The sequence below is a fragment of the Eurosta solidaginis genome, chromosome 1 (genome assembly GCF_040869045.1).
Source record: "Eurosta solidaginis isolate ZX-2024a chromosome 1, ASM4086904v1, whole genome shotgun sequence".
NCBI lineage: Eukaryota > Metazoa > Arthropoda > Insecta > Diptera > Tephritidae > Eurosta > Eurosta solidaginis.
This window is the reverse complement of record NC_090319.1, coordinates 14,338,621-14,364,029: the sequence shown is the minus strand read 5'-3', so window position 1 is coordinate 14,364,029 and position 25,409 is coordinate 14,338,621. Positions and strand designations below refer to the sequence as shown.

Genomic DNA, 25,409 nt, shown 5'->3' with positions numbered 1-25,409 from the left:
GGAGCAGTTATGTAATTTTGCAGTAGAATATGCAATGTATGCAAGGTACTCTGTTTTCGTATGTAAGCTATTTCCTCACAAGTATTGAATAGCGGAAACAGAAATCATAAACATACACACGTATAAATATTATTATTTGCAAAAGTCTCTAAAGAATGAATGAATGAGTTGTTTGATCAAAAGAACCACTTATAGTGGGAAACTTTTTATAACCAAAATGCACTCGAAATTGAAGATTTCCCACCCACACACAAAGTCACGTTCTGTAAGCTTTTCTAAGCTCAAAACTTTAAGGTCTTTGTGGTCCTCTTTTTGTTTTTACCCATTTTTTTTTATTAATTTTGATTACTAAGTTATCAATTATTAAAGAAATACAAGGAAAAGTGGAAGTCAACCAGACATAACCAATTCATTTACATTACGCTTCTGCTTGCGGTGGCCGCCGTGGTGTGATGGTAGCGTGCTCCACCTACCACACCGAGGATCCTTGGTTCACACCTCGGGAAAAGCACTATCAAAATTTTAGAAACAACTTTTTTCAATTAGAAGAGAATGTTTCTAAGCGGGGTCGCCCTTCGGCAGTGTTTGGCATGCACTCCGAGTGTGTTTCTTCCATGAAAAGCTTCTCAGTGAAAACTCATGACTTTCAGAGTCGGCATTAAACAAGTAGGTCCCGTGGGAGGGATTCAACAAATTAAATGGGGTTACACTGAAATGACAGTCCTTGGTCGGGAAAAATCCCGAGTCGCTCCGGTACATAGAACCGATTGCTTTGGGAAGTAGGTCCCGTCCCACCAATTTGCAGGAAGATGATAGATAGATAGATAGATTGATATTTATTATTAATATGTTTACATATTTTTTGATTTCACAATAAATTTTAAATATCACAAATTCATTTTCAATTCACAGACGTGTATGATATATATATATATTAAGTAATAAAAAGTAAAAAGTAAGAAAAAGTATTTTAGCCTCGAATAAGATCTATACATAGCCGTTTACAATTCATAATATTATTCTCTCCTTTGATATAATCAGGTAACGAGTTAAATATGTTAAGGCCCTGATATAATAATGTGTTTTGGGCTGCAGTAGTCCGCTGTAATCCTAGTCGAAAGTCATTCGCATTCCGCACAGCATATTGGTGTGTATCTCTAACATACTGAATGCAACTTGTTAAATACATCGGCGCCCTGTTCTGTTTAATTTTAAAAATCATTATTAGTGTATTGAGCATCAGTTTTTGCTCAATATTTAGCCAATTCATTGTTTCAAGCATGTGACTTATTGGGGTGTATTTGTGGCATTTTATTATTGATCTCATACATTTGTTTTGTAATTTCTGTATTCTTCCTATTTGTGATTGGTTACAAGATGTGTAAAGAATTGTGAAATGTGGCTTTATGATTGTATTGTATATTTTTATTGCTGTTAAAGTGTCTAATTTATTTCGTATTCTTCTAAAGAAGTAAAATTTTTTTGCAGCTTTTTTACACAAATAGTCCACGTGATTGTTAAATTTGAGCTCATTGTCTATTATTACACCTAAGTATTTCATATTGGTTACTTGCTCAATACTAGTATTATTTATCACTAAATTTATTTCGCTATTTGTATTCATCACCATTACTTTTGTTTTCTGTTCATTCAATTTGAGCCTATTCATTTTAAGCCATTTCATAATTTCATCTATATCACATTCTAACTTTCGTTTACATTCTTCCACTGTTTCTGCTTCTGTATATACCAATGTATCGTCTGCATACATTACCACTTTGGATTTTGATATCACTTTCTATATCATTTATGTAAATTATAAACAGAATTGCTCCCAGAAGAGATCCTTGGGGCACCCCCGTATTCACATATGAAAAACTTGATTTTGTGGATTTTATTTTTGTTTGCTGTCTACGATTTGTAAGGTAGTCTTTAAACCAAAGTAGCTCTTTTCCTCTTATTCCATACATATACAGCTTTTTTATTAGAATACCTCTGTCTATTGTTTCAAATGCTCTTTTAAAATCAAGAAATAGCGCTGCTATTATTGTTTTTCGTGGACGCTTCTTCCACTCACTTACGACGAAGTTTATTGCACTTTCACATGAATGATTCTTACGAAATCCGGACTGCTGCTTTCTCACTGCTATAATTTCCGATCGAAAAACGCTACAGTAATCTGGTAGGATCTACTTATTTCTGGGTCAACGCAGTAAACAGCAAACCCAACCCCTTCCATTAATTTAGAACCAACCGTATACACGTGTGTAGCATGTTCTGCCATTTCTGCACCCCGGCACCAACCCTCCGGCTCAATTGTGGCCCCAATATCTCTTTCGAAGCTCAGGAACGGGACCATATATTCCATTTGCCCGATATTAGATGACGCTATAAGGCATGCACTCAAGCTGCCCCGAGGCGTCGTTCCTAACGCGATGTTTTTGGCCGTTAGGTCTACAGGCGGGATGTGTAGAATGGCATGCAATTCTGCTTTCGGGGTAGTTTTTAAGGTTCCCGAGGTAAAACATGTACTGTTTTTTCAGAAAAATCTGTTTGCGCGATGTCACCTTTCAGAAAAATACTTTGGTTACTTTGTGAAAAATTGCTGTTGTTCAGTGTAATTAATTTTGTAATTTCGTTAAATTGAGATTCTTATATAGAGAAAATTTCCGCAAACAAATAATTATTAATATAACTTGAAATTTTTATATTTTAAATCAAACAGCTAAGCTATACAAGCAAATACCAATTTGCACAAAAATGTATCTTAATATTGCGTGCGCGGAAATAATAAGTTCCACTACGCATACCCAAAAATATAATTTTCGAGCCTGCAAAAAAAAAAAAATGTCGGAAGGGTCAAATTTTCGACCAAAACACTCCCCAAAACCCAAAAAATATATTTTTTTCAAAACCTGTTATCGCCAACGTTTTTACAACAGTTTTTTGAAAAAAAAAAATTTTTTTTTGGGTTTTGGGAAGTGTTTTGGTCGAAAAATTGACCCTTTCGCCATTTTTTTTTTCACAGGCTCGAAATTTATTTTTTTGGGTATGTGTATTGGAATCTTTTTTTTCTGAGCCCAAATCCTATCGAAAAATCGATGGCGCGATATCGGTTAATTTTCGTCCATACAAATCGACCCAGGTTATTGTATATATTAAAATTGCCAAAGGCAAAGAGAACGCACGCATTTCCAATATATTTTGAATATAACAAACACTTGCAATGAATTTGGTTCGTGGGAGCAAATTGAGTCAAATTCTTGGCCAATAAGTTTTCCAGTTACACTCAGTGGTAAAGTGAGAAATTTTCCGGAAATTCGGGCGGCATAAAAAACTTGACGAAATTTCTTTTTTGAAATCGTAGTAAGAAAGTACCAGGTTTCTTTTTGCAAACTTTTTCCGAACCCTGAAACCAACTCTTGTGAAAGGTACAGTTTTCTTTAACGCAGACGTAGGGGCTTAGCATATGCTCACAGTCGACACGCCTGAGGTAAGGAGGAACTAAAATACAGATTCGACGTGCTCATATCAAATTTTTCCTGATTTGTTCGGGCTTTTAACTTAATATGCCAGTTTCCAGAAAGTACCGCATCAACATCAGGCAAAGGAGTATCGTCATCGATAATACCCCTCAAACAACCGATGACGACATTTTTTTATTATCAGCTGATTATCAATAGCTTGTTATTGTCATCGACTTCTTTTTACTTTATTATATGTTGAAGTGTTATCGGTATCTGTTTCATAACTAACCAATGAGTCACTCATAACACACCGATTACAAACTGGTAATATTTCTATACGAAATCGATAACTTTTCGATATAAAATTGATAAGTGTCCAATAAAAAGCAGATTGTTTTTAGATAATATTGGCAACACTTCGAAGCAAGTCGATAACTTTTTGTTGATTTGTTATCAATAACTTTTTGTAGCACATCGATAACTGTTCGATGAAAAATCTATTATATTTCAATAATGTATCGTTAATTATATTAATTGTTTGGGAAAAAATGTAAACAACTCGACATCAGGACAGATAAAGCGATAAATGTTTCGATTAAACCTTCTCTTCAAAGCCTTTTCTCTCGGGAGTAGGATTTGAACACGCAATCCTGCGATGATCGGATGGTTTACAAACGCATCCGACCATCACTACGTTGTGCTGTTATACAACTTTCTTCCAATTGCCTTCTGCTTCATTTATTTATGCTTCCCGCTTTGCAATAACAACAAACTATCATAGCTGGTTGTTGTTGCTCCAACTCAATAAATCGGTAACTTATCGATAACAAACCGAATAAGTACTTACAATGTTTTTACATAAATATCAAAAAAACATTAAACTTGAATATACTAAAAATGTGAAAATTCAACCCGAATTAGTTATCAAACAAGCATTCCCGCCCTCTAAGCGAGGCAATCTTTGACTGATGACCTAAACTATTGTGTCTTGGTTTTTACTATGATTTTTTTAGGGTTACCGTTGATGCTTGAAGTGGAGTGCAAACAAATTTATCGCAAATTATTTTTTTGTATACCAATCCTAGAAAAAATTATTTCGAAGTCAGTGAATCTATAAGCGTAGGAAATGGCGAAAACACTTTTATCTGAAAACCCCCTTAAATATTGTGACGAATATTACCATCTCTAAGGTTATTAAATAAAGGCACAACAACATAAATATTAAGCAAGCTACATAAGCACATTAATCATCATTTACCCACATACATACAAGGCAACGAAGAGTTAACTCACATACAGATGTAGTCATCGGTGGAAGTAGTACTTACATATACACGCGCATATTGTTATGCGAGAGTCTATAAACGTGTATCTGTAGTTTATAGCTGGTAGCGTATAGCTGGTAACCAAGTAGAAAATTCTAGCAGAAGAAATGTCTACACATTTTGGCACAGAGTATAAAAGCAGCGAAAGCTGAGTCATCTGTAATCAGTTTGATTTAAGCACGCTATCAGTTGCGATGTGAAGTTTAATTGCGAAGTAGTTTCAAAGTAGTCTAATAAAGACCATTTTGTAATACAGAATATTGGAGTATTTTATTCAACAGTTTAGCGATACGAACATAAGCAGAAGGTTGCATATAAGCGGAATTTCCCTAAATTCGTTACAATTGGTGTCAGAAGAGGAATTACTGAATAAATTCGGAAGATTTCGAATACAACTTGGACATGGCAAAGTTAAGTGAATTAAGGATCCAGCAACTGAAAAAGGAGTTGGAGAACCGTGGATTGAATACAAACGGCAATAAGATCGAACTTCAAGCACGGCTACGAGAGGTAATGGAGTTGGAAGGAAACAATGTGGACGAGTATGTCTTTTATCCTGATGTGGAAGAGTCACCGACTAAAATGGAGGAGAAGATAGACTCCGAATCCATTGGCAAGTGTTGACACTAACGCGATACTAGCAGTGTTGAAGCAAATGTCGTCACAAATATCAAACGAAATGTCATCTCAATTGGAAAACCAGAAGACAAGTATAGCATCCCAACTGGAATGACAGGAGACACGTATCTCAGAGATGTCGTCAGACATAACATCTAAAATTGGAGCTTAAGACGCACGAATATCCGAAATGTCAGCACAAATTTCAGCACAGGGATCATCGCAGGTCTCTGCACAACTGGAAGAGCGTATGGACGAGAAAATAATGCAGTTTGAGGAAAAAATCGAGGCCGAGGTGGATGCTTTGAGAGGACGTATCCAGGAGTTGCAACTTAGTCGTACGGCTGCTTCAGCGAGTAATACGAAGGTAAAAACTCCATCTTTTGACGGTTCTGTTCCTTTCCAGGTCTTTAAGTTCGAGAAGACCGCAGCAGTGAACAACTGGAATGCTGTACCAGAGTACGAACGGAACAGCTATGAAACATTGATGAGCGCTCTAGAGAGGCGATACGGAAGCGAACACAGGAAACAGATATACCAAATTGAGTTGCAAAACCGTTACCAAAAATCGAATGAGACTTTGCAGAAGTTCGAATCGGACGTCGAAGGGCCGGCCCACTAGCAAATGCCGACGCACCCGTGGAATACACAGAGAGGGTAAAAATCCAGAGTTTTATAAACGGCATCCGAGACGTGGAAGCGAAACGAGCTACATATGCGAATCCAAAACTAACATTTGCAGAAACGGTATCCCGAGCATGACCTCAGGAAACTGTCTCACTTTTGAGTAAGCCCGCATACAAAACTCATCGTTCCACGCGAAGGCCAGACTGGGTAGACACAATTTTGGAAGTATTAAAAGGAACGCGGCAGAAAAACGACGGTGCCGTCAAATGCTTTATGTGTGGAAAGCCAAGGCACATTGCACGTTACTGCAGTAACAACCCTAATAGTTCCAATAATGTGGGTGGCCGTAAACGCAGAGCTGAAGGAGATGAGCAAATCTCGAAATCTACTCAATCGTTAAACTAACGACGCAAATTGGAAGGGAATATAGGCCTAAAATCTCTTTGGAAGTTATCACGCCTTACATTATTGTATTGTTCTGCTTGCCTATTTCAGTAGGTAAACAGTTTATAATTGATATTAGAGAAAACAAAGCACAATGGTTATTGGTAAAACACAATCACAAAAGAAATAAACCACACCAATGAAGGGGAAGCCTTAAAAGCCACCATGTGTTACTTAAAACATTTGTGAAAATAACAACGTTCGACTTGTTAACGTTTATAGAAACTTGTTTCGTTGAATTTACTTTAATAATCGCAAATTAAATCGTTTTTACTTCGGCCTCACGTAAAACGGTCAAAATTTGTTCTTTATTCAACAAATTCTATAACTACACGAGTAAATATGTAGTTGTTTTTAGAAGGTATGGAATATGCACACATATATAAGTATTAGACTGGGTCGATTTATTAACGAATGGGCCCAGGAAAAAAAAATATACTACGCATACCCAAAAAAATAATTTTCGAGCCTGCGAAATTTCATTTTTTTTTTTACTTTTTTTCGACTTTGATTTTTAAGGTTTTTTTCATGACCTACTAAACAAATTTTCATTTGATTGTAAAATTTTCATGTATACCCTGTCCTACACAAAAATGTCCTTTCAAAAAACTGTTATCGCCAACGTTTTTAGCAGACGGTCGCACAGGGTATACATATGAAAAATTTTTTAGTAGGTCATGAAAAAATCTTAAAAATCAAAATCGAAAAAAAGTTAAGAAATGAAATTTCGCAGGCCCGAAAATTATTTTTTTGGGTATGCGTAGTGGAACTTCTTTTCCTGGGCCCAAATCTTATCGAAAAATCGATGGCGCGATATCGGTTAACTTCCCTCCATACAAATCTACCCACCCTAATGAATATATTTACAGGTACAGGGTGCGTACCGAATTCGGTTGCACACACATACTTAGACTAACTAGTTTTTTTTTTTTTTTTTTCATAGAATATTATAGCATTCGTAAAAGTTGTGCTCTGCAATCCGCTATGCGCAATTGCAGAAGTAACAGACTTTAACAGATGCCCATGTGTGTTTTGAGCATAAAGTGACCTGAAAGTATTAGTTTAGTCTAGTGCTAGCTTCATGAATATATACATTTTTTGCTGAGCTCAGCCCTTCATTGTAAGATTTCCTATAGCTTTGAAAGCATCAGGTCCTTTTGGCCTTGCAGTACTTGGCTTCCAAACCAATGGTTTGCTAGTTGCTAGGCGATTCGGTTGCTCCACACAGTCAGCGGCAAATGACGGTTTTATTTCAGCCGAGTAAATTGCCTCAATTTCTGCTGGACAATCGATAAGAATCGCCATGCCTTCATTTGAGTCGCCACTTTATAAGTTTTCTCAGTGCTTATAGCGAATACTGTTCAGCAACCATCCCAGTGGTACGGAAAAGGTGGTTCTGAGGCCGAAGGCTCCTGCTTCGATATCCTGTGATGGTTGCAAGCCGTCTGTGAACCATAATCTATAGTATAATCCTTATAAGGTTCAGCCTTAGCTTGTTCCTCTGCTGCAGAAAGGTCGGATGGATTCCTTCAACTCCCGGAGATGTGAATTTCTCAAGTGACCCTATTGCTGACTTCACCGCACCCTCAATGAAGATGCTTTAGAAATGTGGCAGTCTGAGTGTGTTGGTCTGACAGTCTGAGCCACGACTTCCGTATAAATGAGGTCGCATCCGAAAAATGGGCTGCTAGGTGGAAGGTGCCTTCCCTTTATACCTCGGTTCCGATGTATGTGCTCAGTGCCTGGGGCTTTTCGAAGTTTTGCTGCCTCCTCGATAAACAAAATCCTTCACAGAAGCTGTTGAAGTTATCTCTTTTGACTTTTCTAAGCTCTTTGACACTCTCGGAAACGATTTAATATGACCACCTGCATCTTTATAGGCCATAACGACCTTCACCCCCTCGTGCTGTGAGGAACAGTTATAAACATTGTATTTGTTGTTGTTGTAGCAGTCAACACAGACACAAAGCGGTCGACTACTGGATATAAGATACAATACAAATAACAAGGAAAAAAACATAGGTGTAAAAACAAAATTTAAAGTAAAAACTTAAATAATAAACAATCAAATTAAATAAATAAATAAATGTAAGGCACGATAACCTCCGAAGAGATCTAAGGCCGAGCTTCTCTTCCAATTTGCGTCGTGCTCCTCTTGAATTTCCCTACAAATTGGCCGGACGGGACCTACATGATTTTATGCCGACTCCGAACGGCATCTGCAAGGCTGATGAGTTTTCACTGAGAGCTTTTCATGGCAGAAATACACCCGGAGCGCTTGCCACACGCTGCCGAGGGGCGACCCCGCTTAGAAAAATGTTCTTCTAATTGAAAAACCTTATTTCTAAAATTTTTGATGTTGCTTTGCCCGGGGTTTGAACCCAGGGCATCCGGTGTGGTAGGCGGAGCACGCTACCATCACACCACGGTGGCCGCCACAACAACAATCAAATTAATTAAGTTAAATTTTAATTAATAGATAAATCAAATCAAAAACCAAAATTAGTTAAAATTAATATTGAAATAAAATTGACATCTTACTTAAAATCTTTGAAAAATATCATGCCAGACGTGAGAGTATTTCCTTACGGATAGCAGCAATCGAATACTCAAAACTAATACAGTTGTACAGTTCATTATAGCGCGAGCACCAATTGCGAAGAGGGCTATATTTGGCAAAATTACGCCGGAGAATGGGTAAATGAAAGAGTACATAGTGAAATTACCCCGAGTAATGTTCTTCTATTCTCTAAAGTTGGCAAACTAATGAGAAGAAGTCTAATTCTATAAGGCGGAAGATAATGATTTGATTCCCAGTTAAGACCACGTAATGCGAAGATTAGAAACTGCTTCTGTACCGATTCAATTCGATCTGTATGATTTTTATATCCCGGAGACCAAATACAGGAGCAATACTCTAGTATTGGGCGTACCAATGATGTGTAAAGGGTCTTGGTTAGATAAGGATCGTCGAATTCTTTAGCCCATCTTTTAATAAATCCAAGTACATCCGATGCTTTGTTTATGATAGATGAAATATGCATGTTAAAGCTCAGTTTCTCATCAAAAAGAACACCTAGGTCACATACTACAGATATACGCTCCAAGGGAGCACCATCTATCATATAGGATTTTAGAACTGGGTTGACTCTGTGAAATGTCATTAGCTGACAATTGCAGCAGTTCAAAACTAGTAAATTTACTGTACACCATAATTGAAATGAGTCCAAATCGGTCTGAAGTAGATCCAAACGAGGAGAGTCAGAAGGCAAGTATGTATAGCATAGTTTGACATCATCTGCATCAGGCATGCTTAACCAACGAACCGATATCATTTCGTTACGATAATTAACGTTAATAAACGAAACAAAGTCATTTCGTTAAATTGACGTTCTTAACGTTAATAAACGAAACGAAATGACTTTGGTTCGTTGGTTAAGCATGCCTGATCTGCATACATTAGAGTACGGGAATACGAGATAACCATAGGTAAGTCATTTATAAAGAGGTTAAAAGGTAATGAACCCAAATGGCTACCCTGAGGCACCCCAGAAGTTATTTCTATCAACTCTGAGAGACTGTTTTTGAACATAACTCGCTGAGTTCTATTTAAGATATAGCTGCGAAGCCAAAGTAATAAATTCTTCGGAAAATCCAGTAGGTCAAGTTTATGAGTTAAAAGCTCATGATTAACAGAATGAAATGCTTTGCTGAAGTCCGTATAAATAAAATCGGTTTACTAATTGGATAAAAATCCATCCATGACTAGAGAGGTGAACTCAAACAAGTTGGTTGTGGTTGATCTTCTACGCACAAAACCATGTTGGCTGGGCGATAATAAAGAACTACATATATATTGAATTTGATCTTTTCAAACATTTTGGGAATAGCCGAAAGTTTAGCTATGTCCCTGTAGTTCTCGATATTGGACCTACTACCTTTCTTATGTAAGGGAATAATAAATGAAGGGAATACAGAAGATTCAATAGATAGTGTAAATAATTTAAGGATCGGCTTAGATAAATTGGCGGCGCAGAACTTTAGAACACAACTAGGTACACCATCTGGACCCGGAGAAGAAATTGGTTTCAACTCTAGAAGACTCTTCAGAACAGTATCTATATCTATGATAGGATCTAGAATACAATTAGAACTTTCTAAGGTATACGGATGGAGATCTGATTGAAAAAGCTCAGATGAATAGGTCGACTTAAAGTATTCAGTGTATAAACATAGTCTAGTAAATCAAGGCCCAATAACTTCGATTGCTCAGTAAAGGTAAGCGTATGAATAAAGATGTTCCAGCGTAGAAGGCTTCCCAACTTTGGTTTGGAAGAAAACGGCAGGATAAGAAAAGAAGAAGGATAAACGGGCCTTCCTAGCTGATTAAGCGCCATTTAATGAATAAATGGAAAAAAGAGCCGATATTTCTTTTGTTTAAAGAGGGAGGCAGTCTAATGTAATGCGTGTATGCATTCTTATTTATTTTCCTTGTTAAGCTAATGACCCAGGTTTGAGCAAATATCTTAACATGTTGCTGTAACTGTCTTTAAGAATTCAGAAGTCGTTTTTATTGTGTGGAACAATGAGTTTATTTGGGAAAGTTGATCGGTTGATCGAACATTTGAAGTAATAACAGAGCAGATTTGTTCCGATTGAACGATACGATAGCAGTATGTTACGAACTACATTACATTGCAATACTTATAATACGTTCACTTTTTTTACGCGTATATTTGTACTCACAGTTTATATCAGTCATGATTTGTACTTCTCAGTATATGAGTAACAGTCATAAATGTCATAACTTTATAGTGTGTTATTCATAATGAATTAATATTAATATTGTGGTTGGGATACAAATTCAAAGCAGATAAGGTTTTTGCATGTTAGGGAGAGTTGAAAAATCGAAAAAACAAAGTGACTTAAAAAGGGCGTAACAGTTTGCGATCTAATGACGTCATTGTCGCTCTAGTGACTTGTAAAGTTGCGGAAGATCAACAATTGACACAGAATCTATCTTCTAACGTGCTAGAATTTCCCGACTGTATAGAGAATTTAAAGTATGTATTTCAGTTACAAGAAAGAAGTGGCTATGCGGAAGAAAGAACCACAGGAAAAAAGAAAATAATAAGAAGCAAAATCGAAACGAGTAGCAGTATTTATAAAAATTTCCAAATGAATGGGAAAGATTATTTTTTAAGATCAACTAAGCGAATTTTTTAATCCCTTCCTATATGCCTAGATATTAGCGACGTAACTCCAACAAAATCATGAAATGCTGGTAACTTCATAAATTTTCAATACATTTTGAAATGCAGAATGTTAAGTTTTTCGTTCGTCGACGATATTCACGTACTCACTGTTAGTGATGGAGCTTTTAGAAAAAGTATCGATATCGGTACTCATATAAAATACTCGGAGCAAGGTATCGATGCTAGTACTCATACCCAGTAAAATGTATCGAGTATACTCGATCTAAGTGAGTACTTCGGAATTTTTAGCAAAAGTGAAGATGTTTTTTTTTTGTTTTAAATGAGATCGTATGGTTTGATTTTAATATAAAACAAGTAAGGAAGTTTAAGTTTGGACGAAAGCGAACATTTTATACCAATTTGTGTGCTCTTACATATATTTTAAGGATACGTTTAAAAAAAATGTCTCGAACATTATTTAAAAGAGTTTTGATCGACTTATGGCGTTTAAAAATAAAAAAGTTTTTCAGTTAGAAAAAAGTTTTCCCAAACTGGGTCGTCCCTCGGCAGTGGTTTGGCAAACACTCAGAGCGTATTTCTCCCATGAAAAGCTTCCCAGTGAAAATTCATCTGCTTAGCAGATGCCGCTCGGAATCACCATAAAATATGTAGCACGACGCAAATTGGAAGAGAGGCTGGGTCTAAATCTCCTCGGAGGTAAATCTCGTCAAGTATTTTTTTATGGCATTAAACCTTTTGTGGAAAGATTAACTAAATAGAACTTAACTACTTTGCACTGCCAAATCTATACTGGTTGTTGTTGTTGTAACAGTGCCCCGCCCCATCCAAAACCAATATCCAATATACCCTCTAACGGGAGTCCAAGGAAACCTGCATTTCAACAGTAGTGGACCACAGATAAAGGGCTGTTAGAGGTGTTGGTGCCACATAGCAATTGAAAATATGGTTGGTGTCATGTAGGGACACTTTGCAAGCAGGACATATGTACATTGTGTATGTCCGGGTTGATTCTGGAGCTTAACCTGTTAGGCCTCTTTAATGAAATGATGGGATGCTCAGGTTTCTGTGTATTCAAGTTTCTGTGTGTCAGAAACTGTTTGTTAACCATAACATATCATTCCCTAATGGGGAGTACTCTCGCCTCACTATATAGGTGGTAGTCTGGGGCATAAGAAGACAGCCGTTATCGGTTCTGATAGCGGTGTTTTAACAGGCCTATATTTTCTTCCAGTGACTAACATTTAGGTTTGGCGACCATATCGGGGACGCGTAGCATGCAAGCGGCCGGCCAATTATTTTGTAAGAGGTATTGAGCGCCTCTTTATCTTTAACCCAAGTGCTGCCGGCAAGAGATCTGACGATTTTGGATTCTAGGTACAATTTCGGATGCATGCTCGCCAAAACGTAGATCCTGATCGAACGTCAGATGACATTTGTGTTGTGTATGTTGTAAATAAAGCCGCTTATGATTTGGGCGGTGACAATGTCACGTTTCGCGAGGGGAAACAGCGGGATAAATAAGGTAGATAGTTGTTCATTTGATTACATAGTTCATTGATGGGTGAGCCGGGAGCTGTAGCCATTATCATGTAGTCATCGACGTAGGAAACAATGGCAAATCCTTCTGGTAGCGAAGGGAGATGCGATATGGTGAAGTTAAACAAAAACGGGCATAGAACACCACCTTGTTTAATTTTTCTGGGTTTATGTGTTATGTTCCTTAATTGCACCGATGTCTGCGTACCAGACAGATTATTTTCGGTCCACCTTTTGAGCCTAGGAATAAGAGGGGACCCTTACAAGTCTTGCAGTAACGTACCGTTGTAATAAATTTATATTGGCGGCCGCCGTGGTGTAATGGTAGTGTTCTCCGCCTACCATTCTGAAGATTCTGGGTTCAAGTTTCAGACAAAGCAACATCAAACATTTAGAAACAAGTTTTTGCAGTTTGAAAAAAAAAAGTTTTCGAGCGTGGCCGCCCGTCGGCAGTGATTCGCAGACCCTCCGAGTGTATATCTGCCATGTAAAGCTTCTCGGAGAAAACTCATCTGCCTTGTAGATGCCCTTCGGAGTCGTTGTAAAGCATGTTGGCCCGTGCCGCCAATTTGTAGAAAAAATTAAAAGGAGTCTGACGCAAATTAGAAGGGAAGCTTGGCCTAAAATCTCTTCGGATTTTATATTGTGCATCGTAACTTTTTTCCACTCTTCAAGTTTCACCACTTCATCAGTATTTGTTGAAGCATTATCGACGTCGCTGTAAAAGCTATATTGCATGACAAGTTAAAATATATTTAAATTTTATGGAGTTAGCAGCTTTTTATAATTGCGTTGTAGTTAGTGACACATACTTTTCTTTTACACCATATGCAGAAATCGTCTCCCATTCCACCATTATCAAAAAGTTGATTTAATTTAAATGGGGAACTTTTACCACATCGTTCACGATCTCAATTTATGCTCAAGTTGTGGTGTTAATGGACGGAACTTTGTTGATCTTGAACATTTAGTTAGGCCATCGGCACTTGGTAAAGTGTCGGGGAAAAGTATCGACGTAAAGTGTTGATATATTTCTCAGTACTTGGAAAATAGCATCAAGTACGTAATACTCGAGTATTTTTTGGAAAAGTATCGATGCTACTCACTCAATACTCGTATCGTTCTATCACTACTCACTGTAAATATGCTTTCAAAATAGTACCCCATGTTTATCCAGTACCGACGTGACTGATTTCTTTTGCCAAACACGCGTTTGATAACAACATCACCCATACTTGCAAAAGTACAATGCAACGTAAAGCGTAGGACTTAAATTAACTTGAGCTAAAAGTTATCTTTATGCTGATGTTATCACTAGACAAGTACAGTGATGTTCACATAAATAGCCTTTTTTATGTATATACACTTGCTCATGGTATATGGAAATCCAATTAAACAAAGAAAGAACGGGCGGAACAGTGATGAAAAACGTCATGAAAAATCTAGTTTCGAAAATTTCATTTTACATTTTACATTGCCAAACTTCGAAATTAAATCTAAAAAAAAAATCAACTTTCGAAAATTTTCGAAGTTGGCTTTTGATTCTTCATTTCTACCAAATCCTGTGTCATTGGAAAATCTTTGTTTTCTTTAACTTTGAAAAGATGAAATTGAGTTTCGAAGATTTCCCTTTATTTGCGCTTTCTGAACATTGCTGTTTTTTTAGCTGATCGCTGTTTTGATCTAGGTGTGCGCTATGGTAATCGTACAAAAAAATGTTGCTTCGAAGATTTTAGAAATATTTAATTTTAATCAAATAAAAACGTATGAAATTTTTTTTTTCGAAAGTTTCGAAAGCAGTTAGAGTTTTGACGGTTTCGAAAAGCCTCGAATCATTAACTATGTGCAATTGCTAATAAAAAATAAATGTAAGGCGCGATAACCTCCGAAGAGATCTAAGGCCGAGCTTCTCTTCCAATTTGCGTCGTGCTCCTCTTGATTTTCCCTACAAATTGGCCGGACGGGACCTACATGTTTTATGCCGACTACGAACGGCATCTGCAAGGCAGATGAGTTTTCACTGAGAGCTTTTCATGGCAGAAATACACCCGGAGCGCTTGCGAAACACTGGCGAGGGGCGACCCTGCTTAGAAAAATTTTCTTCTAATTGAAAAACCTTATTTCTAAAATTTTGATGTTGCTTTGCCCGGGGTGTGAACCCAGGGCATGCGGTGTGGTAGGCGGTGCACGCTACCATCACACCACGGTGGCCGCCAATGCTATACACATATGCTAATACACATATGATATTTGAGATGAGTTTTGAAAACCTCAAATATAACACTATGTATAAAAAAATCACAGTTACGAAATTTTTTGAAAGCAGTTAGAGTTTTGACGGTTTCCAAAAGCCTCGAATCATTAACTATGTGCAAATGCTAATACATATATGATAGCTGAGATGAGTTTCGAAAACCTCAAATATAACACTACGTATAAAAAAGTTAGAGTTTCAAAAACTTTTGTAACTATTTTTTATTTTTCATTGCTATAAAATAAATTTTGATGAATGTAACTCAGTAAAAAAAATAATTCGCTGATTTTTATTTATTTTATTTATTTATTTACTCATTTTGAAATTGTTACATTTCTTACAGACTAATGACATATATAAAGACTTACGCAGTAATTTAACATTTGGTTAAGGTACAATTTAAAAATATTTTCAGAGTAGGAAAAATCCAAAACTGACGACTTTGAGAGCAAGTTAAACTCTTTAAGAGCTCTGGAAAGAGGAGCATTTGCAGCATAATTAGTTCTTGCCAATCCAACAAAAAAATACGCATTATTTCTTAGACATATATGTGGAATAGCAAGGAAAATACGTTCTAAAAGGTAGGGACAGTCAACAGCCCCACGTATTAAATTAAAAATAAATATTAGAGAGAGAAATGTTCTCCTGCAGTTCAGAGTCTTAAGATTGATAAGCAAACATCTAGATTCATAGGAAGGAAAAGGAAGATCAAAATGAAGGGGGCGTAGAGCGTACTTAATAACTACTTCTTGAATTCTTTCAAGACGATAAATATGACAAGCATAAAACGGCCGCCAACGACCGCATATTCCAATCTCGAACGTACGAAAGTAGTATATGTGACCCGGTCTATGAAAAGGGGCTTATGACTCAAAAAAAATTACTACTACTAAGAAACTGAAGAAATGCATTGTTTATCTTTAACAGCTGTTTCTCGCAATTCCTTTTTTGAGTCATAAGCCACCTTTTCATATACCGGGTCACATATAGTGATTTTAAAGTATATGGGTCAGTGAAATCAGAACTGAATCGTCGAACAAACGCCAACATCTAGTAGGTCTTAGCCATTGTAAAGTTTAAATGACTATGAAAAGAAAACTTGCAATCAAAGACCACCCCAAGATCAGTGACCTCGGAAACAGCGCTTAGTTGTGCGCATTTTTTAATATTTAACGCAAGTTTACTATTTTTGCACCAAGTAACTACATTATCTAGGTCCTTCTGAAGTTGAATTGCATCGGAGGGGCAAATAATCTTGTTGAAAATCTTCGTATTGTGACGAATATTAGCAACACTAAGGGATACTATCATCTCTAAGCCAATACTAAGGAGTGACTTGTATGCACATCAACAAATCAATCATTATGTCTATACATATGTCCATACAAGAAGCGGAGAGCAACGCACAAACACATGCATATATCTGAGATACTCCCAAAAGTAGGCAATCATCTGTGGAAATATCACTCACACATACATGGGCATGGACTATGCGAGAAGCTATAATAATCGTGCATCTGTAGTTATAGCTGAGAAATTGAGAGCTGGCAAACGAGTAGTAAATTCTAGAAATAGAAACGCCTAGAAGTATGCGAACGAGAAATCACAGAGTATAAAAGGAGTTAAAGCGGAGTAATTAGTTTCAGTTTGATTTAAGCACGCTATCTGTTGAGAAGTAGAAGTGTTATTGTGAAGCACTTTAATAAAGGCCATTTTGCATTATCGAATAGTAATAAGCGGAATTATCCTAAATTCGTTACAATATCATCTGCATATAGCAGAAGGAAGCGAAGAAGATTCAAAACAGCTAGCAATATCATTAATGAAAATCACAAAAAGGATAGGGCCCAGTATGCTTCCCTGAGGAACGCCTGAAGAAGCTATGAAGGGATATGAGGTCACACCATCAACTACCACCGTACAACTACGGTTGGAAATGTATGATTTAATCCATTTCAAAAAAACTGAATGAAAACCAAAACAACATGTAATTTCGATAGTAGAGTACTATGATTAACTTTATCGAAGACTTTCGAAAAGTCGGTATAAACGGTATCTACTTGGGCTCAATAAGTAAAAGCGTCGATGCAGTATTCCGAAAACACTGCCAAGTTAGACGAGGTTGATCTTGCCGACATGAAACCACGCTGATCTACAGAGATTAGACGATTTATTGAGAAAATAATTTTTTCTTTTATAATACATTCGAAAATTTTTGAGACTGTAGATAATTTAGAGATCGGTCTGTAATTAACAATATTGTTTTTATTGCCAGTTTTGAAAATGTGAGTGATCAACGTAATTTCCCATGCATCAATGAACTCCCTTGCGCGAGGGATTTATTTAAAAACAGCCATAGAGGGTAGGCGATAGCAGAACTGTTTTTGAAAAGGAGATACGACAAGCCATCAACATCAGTCTGTGATGACAATTTTACTTGCTGAATCCCCCTTTCAACATCGTCTAAAGTGAGCTCGAGACCACCAAAATTTAACATAGAATCAGCAGGAGGAATACAATTATCACTCACGCCCGAGTCTGGGTCAAAATTTGAACTAAAAAATCAGCGAAAATATTCGCAGCATCTGATGAAGAGTCTGCTTGCTTATCATTGAAGAACACAACGGAGGGAATACTTGAACAGGATTTTATAGACTTAACATAACGCCAGAAAGCTTTGGGATTCAAGTTTATATCTGCCTCAAAGTTACGCACATATTTCTTCTTCAAATCCTTGCTCAATGACTTAAACTCTTTTAAGTACTGCAAATACTTTTCTTTATGAGAAGGAAAGTTTGATTTTTAAAATTTTTTATAAAACTTGTTCCTTAAAACGAATAAAACTGTACAATTCATGTGAACTCCACTGCACATGATTGTGATAAAGTCGTTTGTGAGTGTCTTATCTTAGCCCTTGTCTTGTATCTACATAATGTACATATTTTAAATAAGTAAAATTAAATCTTTTATGACAATTTTTAATTCAAACGTATTTAATGAATGCCCACGTTTTTCATTTCTTTACAGTTGCTCAACGCAATCGGACTTACAACGCAAGTGTTTAATAATTTTTTAACAAAATATTAGTAAAATTGCTTATTTTAAACTGTGATAAACTATTACATACAAAATCACACAAAAACCACAATCCCACCCTCTTCAAGCTAAACATAGGCAAACCAGCCCAAAACCATGTCACAAAATCAGTCATATTTTTGGCAAACCACCAAACATAATGTCTATCTCAAACGTTCAGCCAGATTACAGATGCTTATTGCATTAATGGCAGTGCTAACATTCTCCACCATATGTCAAGCGGAGGTAGCACGTAATGCAATTGATGACAATGATGCCACATTAAGTGCACCAAGCGTGAGTATTTGAACTTAATACGTACATACTAGATATTGCTTCATTAAAGAAAAAATGCTATATTTTACAGATTTTCCCTGATGATAAGAAATATTTGAAAGATGCCATGAAAGTGAATGCAGCAAATGAATTAAATGAAAGTGAAGCAACAAAGGAAACAAAAGCGAATACCGGTTTTATCGATGCATTCTCTGCATCGATATCAGTAATATTATTTACTGAATTAGGTGATAAGACTTTTTTCATTGCTGCCATAATGGCGATGCGCCATCCGCGTCTAATCGTCTTTGCTGGCGCCATATCAGCGCTGGCGCTGATGACCGTTCTATCGGTGGTGTTTGGCATGGCAGCAACTATTATTCCTAAGGTTTATACGTACTATATTTCAACGGCGTTGTTTGCCATATTCGGTTTAAAAATGATCTACGAAGGTTATTTCATGAAGGATAGTGATGCACAAGAGGAATTGGAGGAGGTGCAATCGACTTTACGTAAACGTGAAGATGAGGTGAGTTATAAAACAAAAAATATGTAAAAAAAAAGAAAAATCGATGAAATTGTAGAACAACCCATATTTATGCGTTTCCCCGCAGTTGGTTAATTTATTTAATTTTTACATGAATCCTATTAGCTTTGTTTGTATACTCTTGGAATTCCATTAATTAATTGCATTATTTAGTTGCCTTGTAAAATTTTCTATACATTGTACTTCTTTATTATATTATTTGTATAATTTAATACATAAGTTTGTAGTTACTATGTTAAAATGAAAAACAAATATAAAAATACTGTAAACTTTTTGTAAATTTATGAAACTGCGATCACTTCATACAGCGCATAAAACATACCATAAAAACAGACAGTACTCCAGCCCTCGCATTTATGTACCAAAACAAATTGCTTAGCATGTGCCTTATGTTGCAACAACACAAAAAAATAAACAATTATGTTTTGACACATGAAATATAAAATACAGAATCATACATACATATATACTTTGAGAAACGATATCGCGGGCAACAATTGCATATATGTATATTTTGAACTACTGGATTTTGTTTCATTATTTAATTCTCTTACTTACTCAAGCTGTCAACTGTCACTAATTTGAATTTCCTTCATCTATATATAACAAGCTGTAAATAATGTAGCTTAATGCCTTTTATCACAACAGTCATTTCAGCTTATGGCAAGAACGCTTTGACTTGTTTTCGAAAGCAGCAAAAACACATATTTACATGATACTTCTTTCGAATACGAAACTATTTTGTTTGCCTGAGGTCTGTTGTGTTTCAAGGTATTATAAAATGTAAAAAAGTATGTTTCGAAGTTCGACTTTTTCTAAATTAAATTTTTTTTGGATTTAAGTTCTTGGAGGCTCGAGTGAAAATCCATTATATTTGCTCAAAAATTTTAATTTTTTCGATTTTGATTTGAACATCCTTAAAGTAATATATTGAGTGTAATGTAAAGATTCCAGTGTGACTTTTTCATAGAAAGGAAATAAATAAATTCTATAACGTAAATTTATTATAAAAAGCAAATATTTGAGACCAACATGATAGCCAAGGGATGTAAGAATAATACTACTTTGCTACTAAAAAGTATAGTTTAAAGAAAATCACAAAAATTAATTAGGTAATTATATATACAATTGAAAAATTGGATGTGCTTAAAATTTTTTTATATTATTTTTATTTTCTCCTTTTCTTACATTTTCTCGGTGTCTTAACCTATCTGTTAAGTTTTACGATTGTAGCTCAATGAGAACTTACATAAAAATCAATCCCAAAGTTCCCTTCGTTCCGTTTGATTTTCCTAAATATCTCAGTCCGCGCGCCCCCTAGCGAAACTTTTTGTATTGTGTCATCGGCTGTCATCGACCTCTGAATTAAGTTCTAAATTTTTAGCCTCTAGCTCATCGAGAAGTTACTTAAAACCCGGTTTCAAATTACCAAGTTATTATCTAATTTTTTTCTCCTTTTGTTCCTTTGTCCCGGGTTTTAACCTATCTCGGAGGTTTCATGTTTGTAGCTCAATGAGAAGTTACTTTAAAATCAATCTCAAAACACCAAATCTAAATATTTCGATTCGTGCGCAACCTAACGGATTTTTTTCTCGTTTTCTTAAATTTTCTCGGCGTTTTATCCCATCTGTGAAGTTGTACAGTTGTGGTTCAATGAGAACTTACATAAATATCAATCCCAAAATTCTCTCCGTTTCGTACGATTTTTCTAAATATCTCATCCCGTACGCTCCCTAGCGAGTCTTTTTGTATCTTGTCATCGGCTGTCATCGACCTCTGAATTAAGTTTGAAATTTCAAGTCTCTAGCTCATCGAGAAGTTACTTAAAAGCTGGTTTGAAAATTTTCAAATTCTTATCTAATTATTTCGATCCGTGCGCCACCTAACGGATTTTTTTCCTTTTGTTGCATTTTCACGGTGTTCTAACCTATGTGTAAAGTGTCACGTTTGTAGCTCAATGAGAAGTTACTTAAAAATCGATTGCAAGATTTGTATGAAAAGCGGACAAAGATTCAACCGACCTAATATAAAGGAAGTAAAAAGGAGTTCCAAAACTTTCGAAATTAAACAGCGCAGCCAGTACTTACAATCCAAATACAATAAAGGACCTACCTTGACAATGTTGATGTTGCTTTTTCGATGTGGGCCAAAGAAAAAGGAATAGATTTTCGCAAATTCCACAGTTAAATTTTTAAAATTTTGTGCGAAACTGAATAAGTCAAAACTTTGTAGGTATAACCTCTACTGCTTGTTCCAAGAAACATCGAGCTTCAAATAATTTTCTTTTTTTGAATCCTTTTGAAAACAATATACGAACTTAATTATATCACTTGAAATATTTCTCTTGACTCAAACTGCAAATTTGTTCTGAAGATTGACGAAAGCATATGCGTGATTATTTACAACTTCGTAAAAATTTAGTTTCGACAATCTTCGTTGCTGTGTAAATATAAATATGGGGCATTACAAAAAGCAATTAAAATTTCGAAAATTTTCGAAATTGTATGCAAATGACATAACAGACATAAAAATAGTTTCAAACATTTTCGAAAATCTCGAATAATAAATTGCATGCAAAAAAGACATATGACATTGCATAAAAAAAATTGAGTTTCGAAATTTTAGAAATTTTTTCATTAAAATTCTATACGTTCAGAAATCTTTTGAAAAATTTCAATTGTTTTATAAAACGATTATTGGCCACTTGGACTTCGAAAGTTTGAGTTTTGAAGATTTACAAAGTAATTTTTTATTTTTCATTGTGAGCACTAAATACTACTAAGGTCAGGTCAGGTTGGGTGGTAGCTTCCCTGATGAGAGGAAGCTCACTTGGACAACATGACGGTCCGTTGTGATACCACATATAATAAACTAAACTAACGGTGACGTAGATATAACTACTTAGAGAATCGTTGGGTAGCAACGATAAAGTTCCGAATGATCCCGATCTCAACCTTGGATAGCTCCTCGGGAGATCCAAGTGAGTCACGACCAAAATACTTTCGCCTAGTTCTGGCAAAAGCTGGGCAGTCAAGCATAAAGTGATTTGGTGATTCCACCTCATCATCCTCCATACAGCTGCAGCAGGATGGAGTTTCCAATATATTGAGACGTACCGCATGGATACCCATGGGACAGTGCCCTGTCAAAACCCCAATGACCATTGATAGGTGAGCCTTAGTGAACCCAATTATTTCAGCAGACCTCCTGCCATCCACTTTCGGCCAGAAAGATCTTAATATCCTACAAGACGTAGTGTCCGCCCAACGTTTGCTGAGCTGACTCGAGGCCCAGCTATGGAAGAGCAATCCACAGGTGGCTAGCGGAATCCCGAAATCCCTACAGCCATCTTCATCCGGTTCAGTTGTACCGATTCGGGCTAAGAGATCCGCTTGACAGTTACCCGGAATATCACTATGGCCCGGGACCCAGATAATCTTAATTGTAAAATAATTCGATGCAATCGCAAGTGTGGTCAGGCACTCCCAGACCACCCTCGATCGCACTGTAGTTGAGCTCAAGGCCTTTATAGCCGCTTGGCTATCAGAGTAGATGTTAAATTCCCTAACCGTAGTAGCGCTGGATAGCATTTCATCCACCGCATCCTTAATCGCAGCAACTTCCGCTTGGAATACACTGCAGTGATCAGCCAACTTAAACTTGCGGCTTACATTTAGCTCTTGACAAAAGACCCCCCCGCCAACCTTTCCGTCCAACTTCGACCCATCCGTGAACAAGTTAACCGGTCCCATGCCCCAGATAATTCCTCTTCTCCACTCCTCCCTCGGGGAAATGACTGGGGTGAAGGTTGTATAGGGAGCGGCCACCGGCATGCAATAGTCCGTCCTGTCCGGGATAAAGTCGAAACTAGTAAGAAGGCTAGAGTGTCCGAAATCAGAAAGCATATAACCCATATCACGAAGCCTGACCAACGACCGGGCCGCGGCTGCCTTTCCCGCAATATCTACTGGATGTATATTCAGCATGACATTCAGTGCCAAGGTAGGTGTTGTTCTCATAGCGCCACTGATGCCGATAAGCGCCGTCCGTTGCACTGACACTAGCATTTTGGAGGTGCTCGCCGTGTCCAGTGCTTTCCACCAGACCAGCACCCCATATAGCAGAATCGGTTTGACAACCATCTCATAAAGCCAGTGTACTACTCCTGGCGAGAGCCCCCATCTCTTTCCGATAGCCCCCCTGCAGCAGTACAAGGCAACCGCGGCCTTCCTGGCCCTATCTTCCACATTGGGCCTCCAGGACAGCTTCTTGTCCAGAACAATTCCCAAATATTTAACCCTGTCAGTAAGTACCAACGGTACCCCTCCAATCGAAGGAGTTCTGAAGTCGGGTATCTTATATCTCCTTGTAAAAAGAACCAATTCTGTTTTTCCCGGGTTGACCGCCACTCCACATGATTCAGCCCACCTAGCCACAGTATCCAGGTATCCCTGCAGAACATCGCGCAGGGTGCCCAGAAATTTGCCCCTGACTAGGATAGCGAGGTCATCTGCATAGGCAACCACCCGACAGCCATTGGCTTCCAGCTCCACAAGAAGCTCGTTGACTACCACAACCCAGAGCAGAGGAGATAGGACACCTCCCTGTGGCGTGCCCCTGCACACCTTCCTCCTTATTATGGCTCCTCCCCACTCCGCTGCGACAATTCTGCCGCATAGAAGTTTGCTAATAAATTCAACCAGAGCCGCTTCGACTCCTAAACCCACCAGAGCTCTTTCGATTGCCCCCGGTAGAACATTGTTAAAAGCCCCCTCGATGTCTAGAAAGGCACCCAGAGCATATTCTTTATGTTCTAGAGACCCCTCTATTTGCTTTACAATCGAATGGAGAGCCGTTTCCGTCGATCTGCCTTTGCAGTACGCATGCTGTGAAGCCGACAGTAACCCCCCAGGTATCCTTTCTCGTAGGTACAGGTCAATCAGCCGCTCAAGTGTCTTAAGAAGAAACGACGAGAGACTGATTGGCCTGAAATCCTTAGGTGTTACATGAGAGCCCCTGCCGGCCTTCGGAATGAAGATGACCCTAACCGTGTGCCACGACCTAGGGATATAGTTAAGCCTGAGGCAGTTAGTGTAGATGATGGCCAACCAGCGGCAGGAAATCCCTAAAGACCTTTGAAGTTGCGCAGGAATGATGCCATCCGGACCGGCTGACTTATAGGGCTTGAACGAATTTATAGCCCAGGATATTTGACTTTCCCGTAGTGGGATGGCAGGCATTTCTGCATGGCCAGCAACCGTCGACCACGCAAGCGAAGATCCCTGCGCAACTGGGACATCGGGAAAATGATTGTCCAGTAAAAGTCTCAGGGACTCCTCGCTACTCATCGACCAGTCCCCACCATCATCTCTCAGATACCCCCGAGGGGCGGGATTCCTAGAGAGTATTTTTCTAAGCCTCGCGGATTCATTGCAGCCCTCCACGTTTTCACAGAAGCTTCGCCATGAATCCCGCTTGGCTAACCTTATTTCATATTTATAAATCCCCAGACTCACCTTATAGAGCTCCCAGTCCGAGGGTAGTCTACTCCTCCTGGCTCTATTAAAGAGCCGCCTACTGGACGCTCTTAGGTCGTCAAGGGAATCAGACCACCAGGGCGGCTTGCCCTTCCCCCTGTAAGTTTTTAGTGGGCAGGACTGTTGAAAGGCGCTATTGCCTGCCAAGGTGAAGTTTTCCACCAGATCGTCTATTTCAGATTCGGACAGGTCCGAACCAGCGACAGGCGCCTCAGGCAATAGCTCTCCCAACTTCCTACAATACAAGTCCCAGTTGGTACTTTTAGGGTTCCTAAAAGATATTTTACCGGGACGTTCTTCATTCACCGAGAACTGAATATATCGGTGATCAGAGAAAGAGTGCTCGTTGAGAACCCTCCATCCAGATATCCGATCTTCCAGTTCTCTGCTAACCAGGGTGAGGTCCAAGACCTCCTCCCTTACCGCAGTAATAAAAGTCGGGTCATTCCCCCTATTACATATACAAAGTCCCTCATCTACAATAAAA

The 25,409-nt window shown here is 37.8% G+C and overlaps 2 protein-coding genes across 12 annotated transcripts in view; one reads left to right on the top strand and one right to left on the bottom strand.

Annotated features, from left to right (window-relative positions):
• LOC137249585 (dipeptidase 1) overlaps window positions 1-25,409 on the bottom strand; it is a 704,181-nt gene that overhangs the window by 611,418 nt on the left and 67,354 nt on the right. The window lies entirely within an intron of this gene.
• The window catches only part of LOC137249530 (putative divalent cation/proton antiporter TMEM165), a 54,617-nt gene that overhangs the window by 10,741 nt on the left and 18,467 nt on the right, over window positions 1-25,409 (top strand). For 9 of the 11 annotated variants that reach the window (XM_067781140.1, XM_067781147.1, XM_067781169.1 and 6 more), the window contains exons 2-3: window positions 18,515-18,859; window positions 18,930-19,367. In XM_067781140.1, the coding sequence (XP_067637241.1) occupies window positions 18,680-18,859; window positions 18,930-19,367 (618 nt within the window). In that variant the 5' untranslated portion in view covers window positions 18,515-18,679. Of the gene's footprint in view, window positions 1-11,078; window positions 11,155-11,380; window positions 11,545-18,514; window positions 18,860-18,929; window positions 19,368-25,409 lie in introns of those variants that run through there. The other 2 variants (XM_067781191.1, XM_067781184.1) reach the window with 2 other exon arrangements.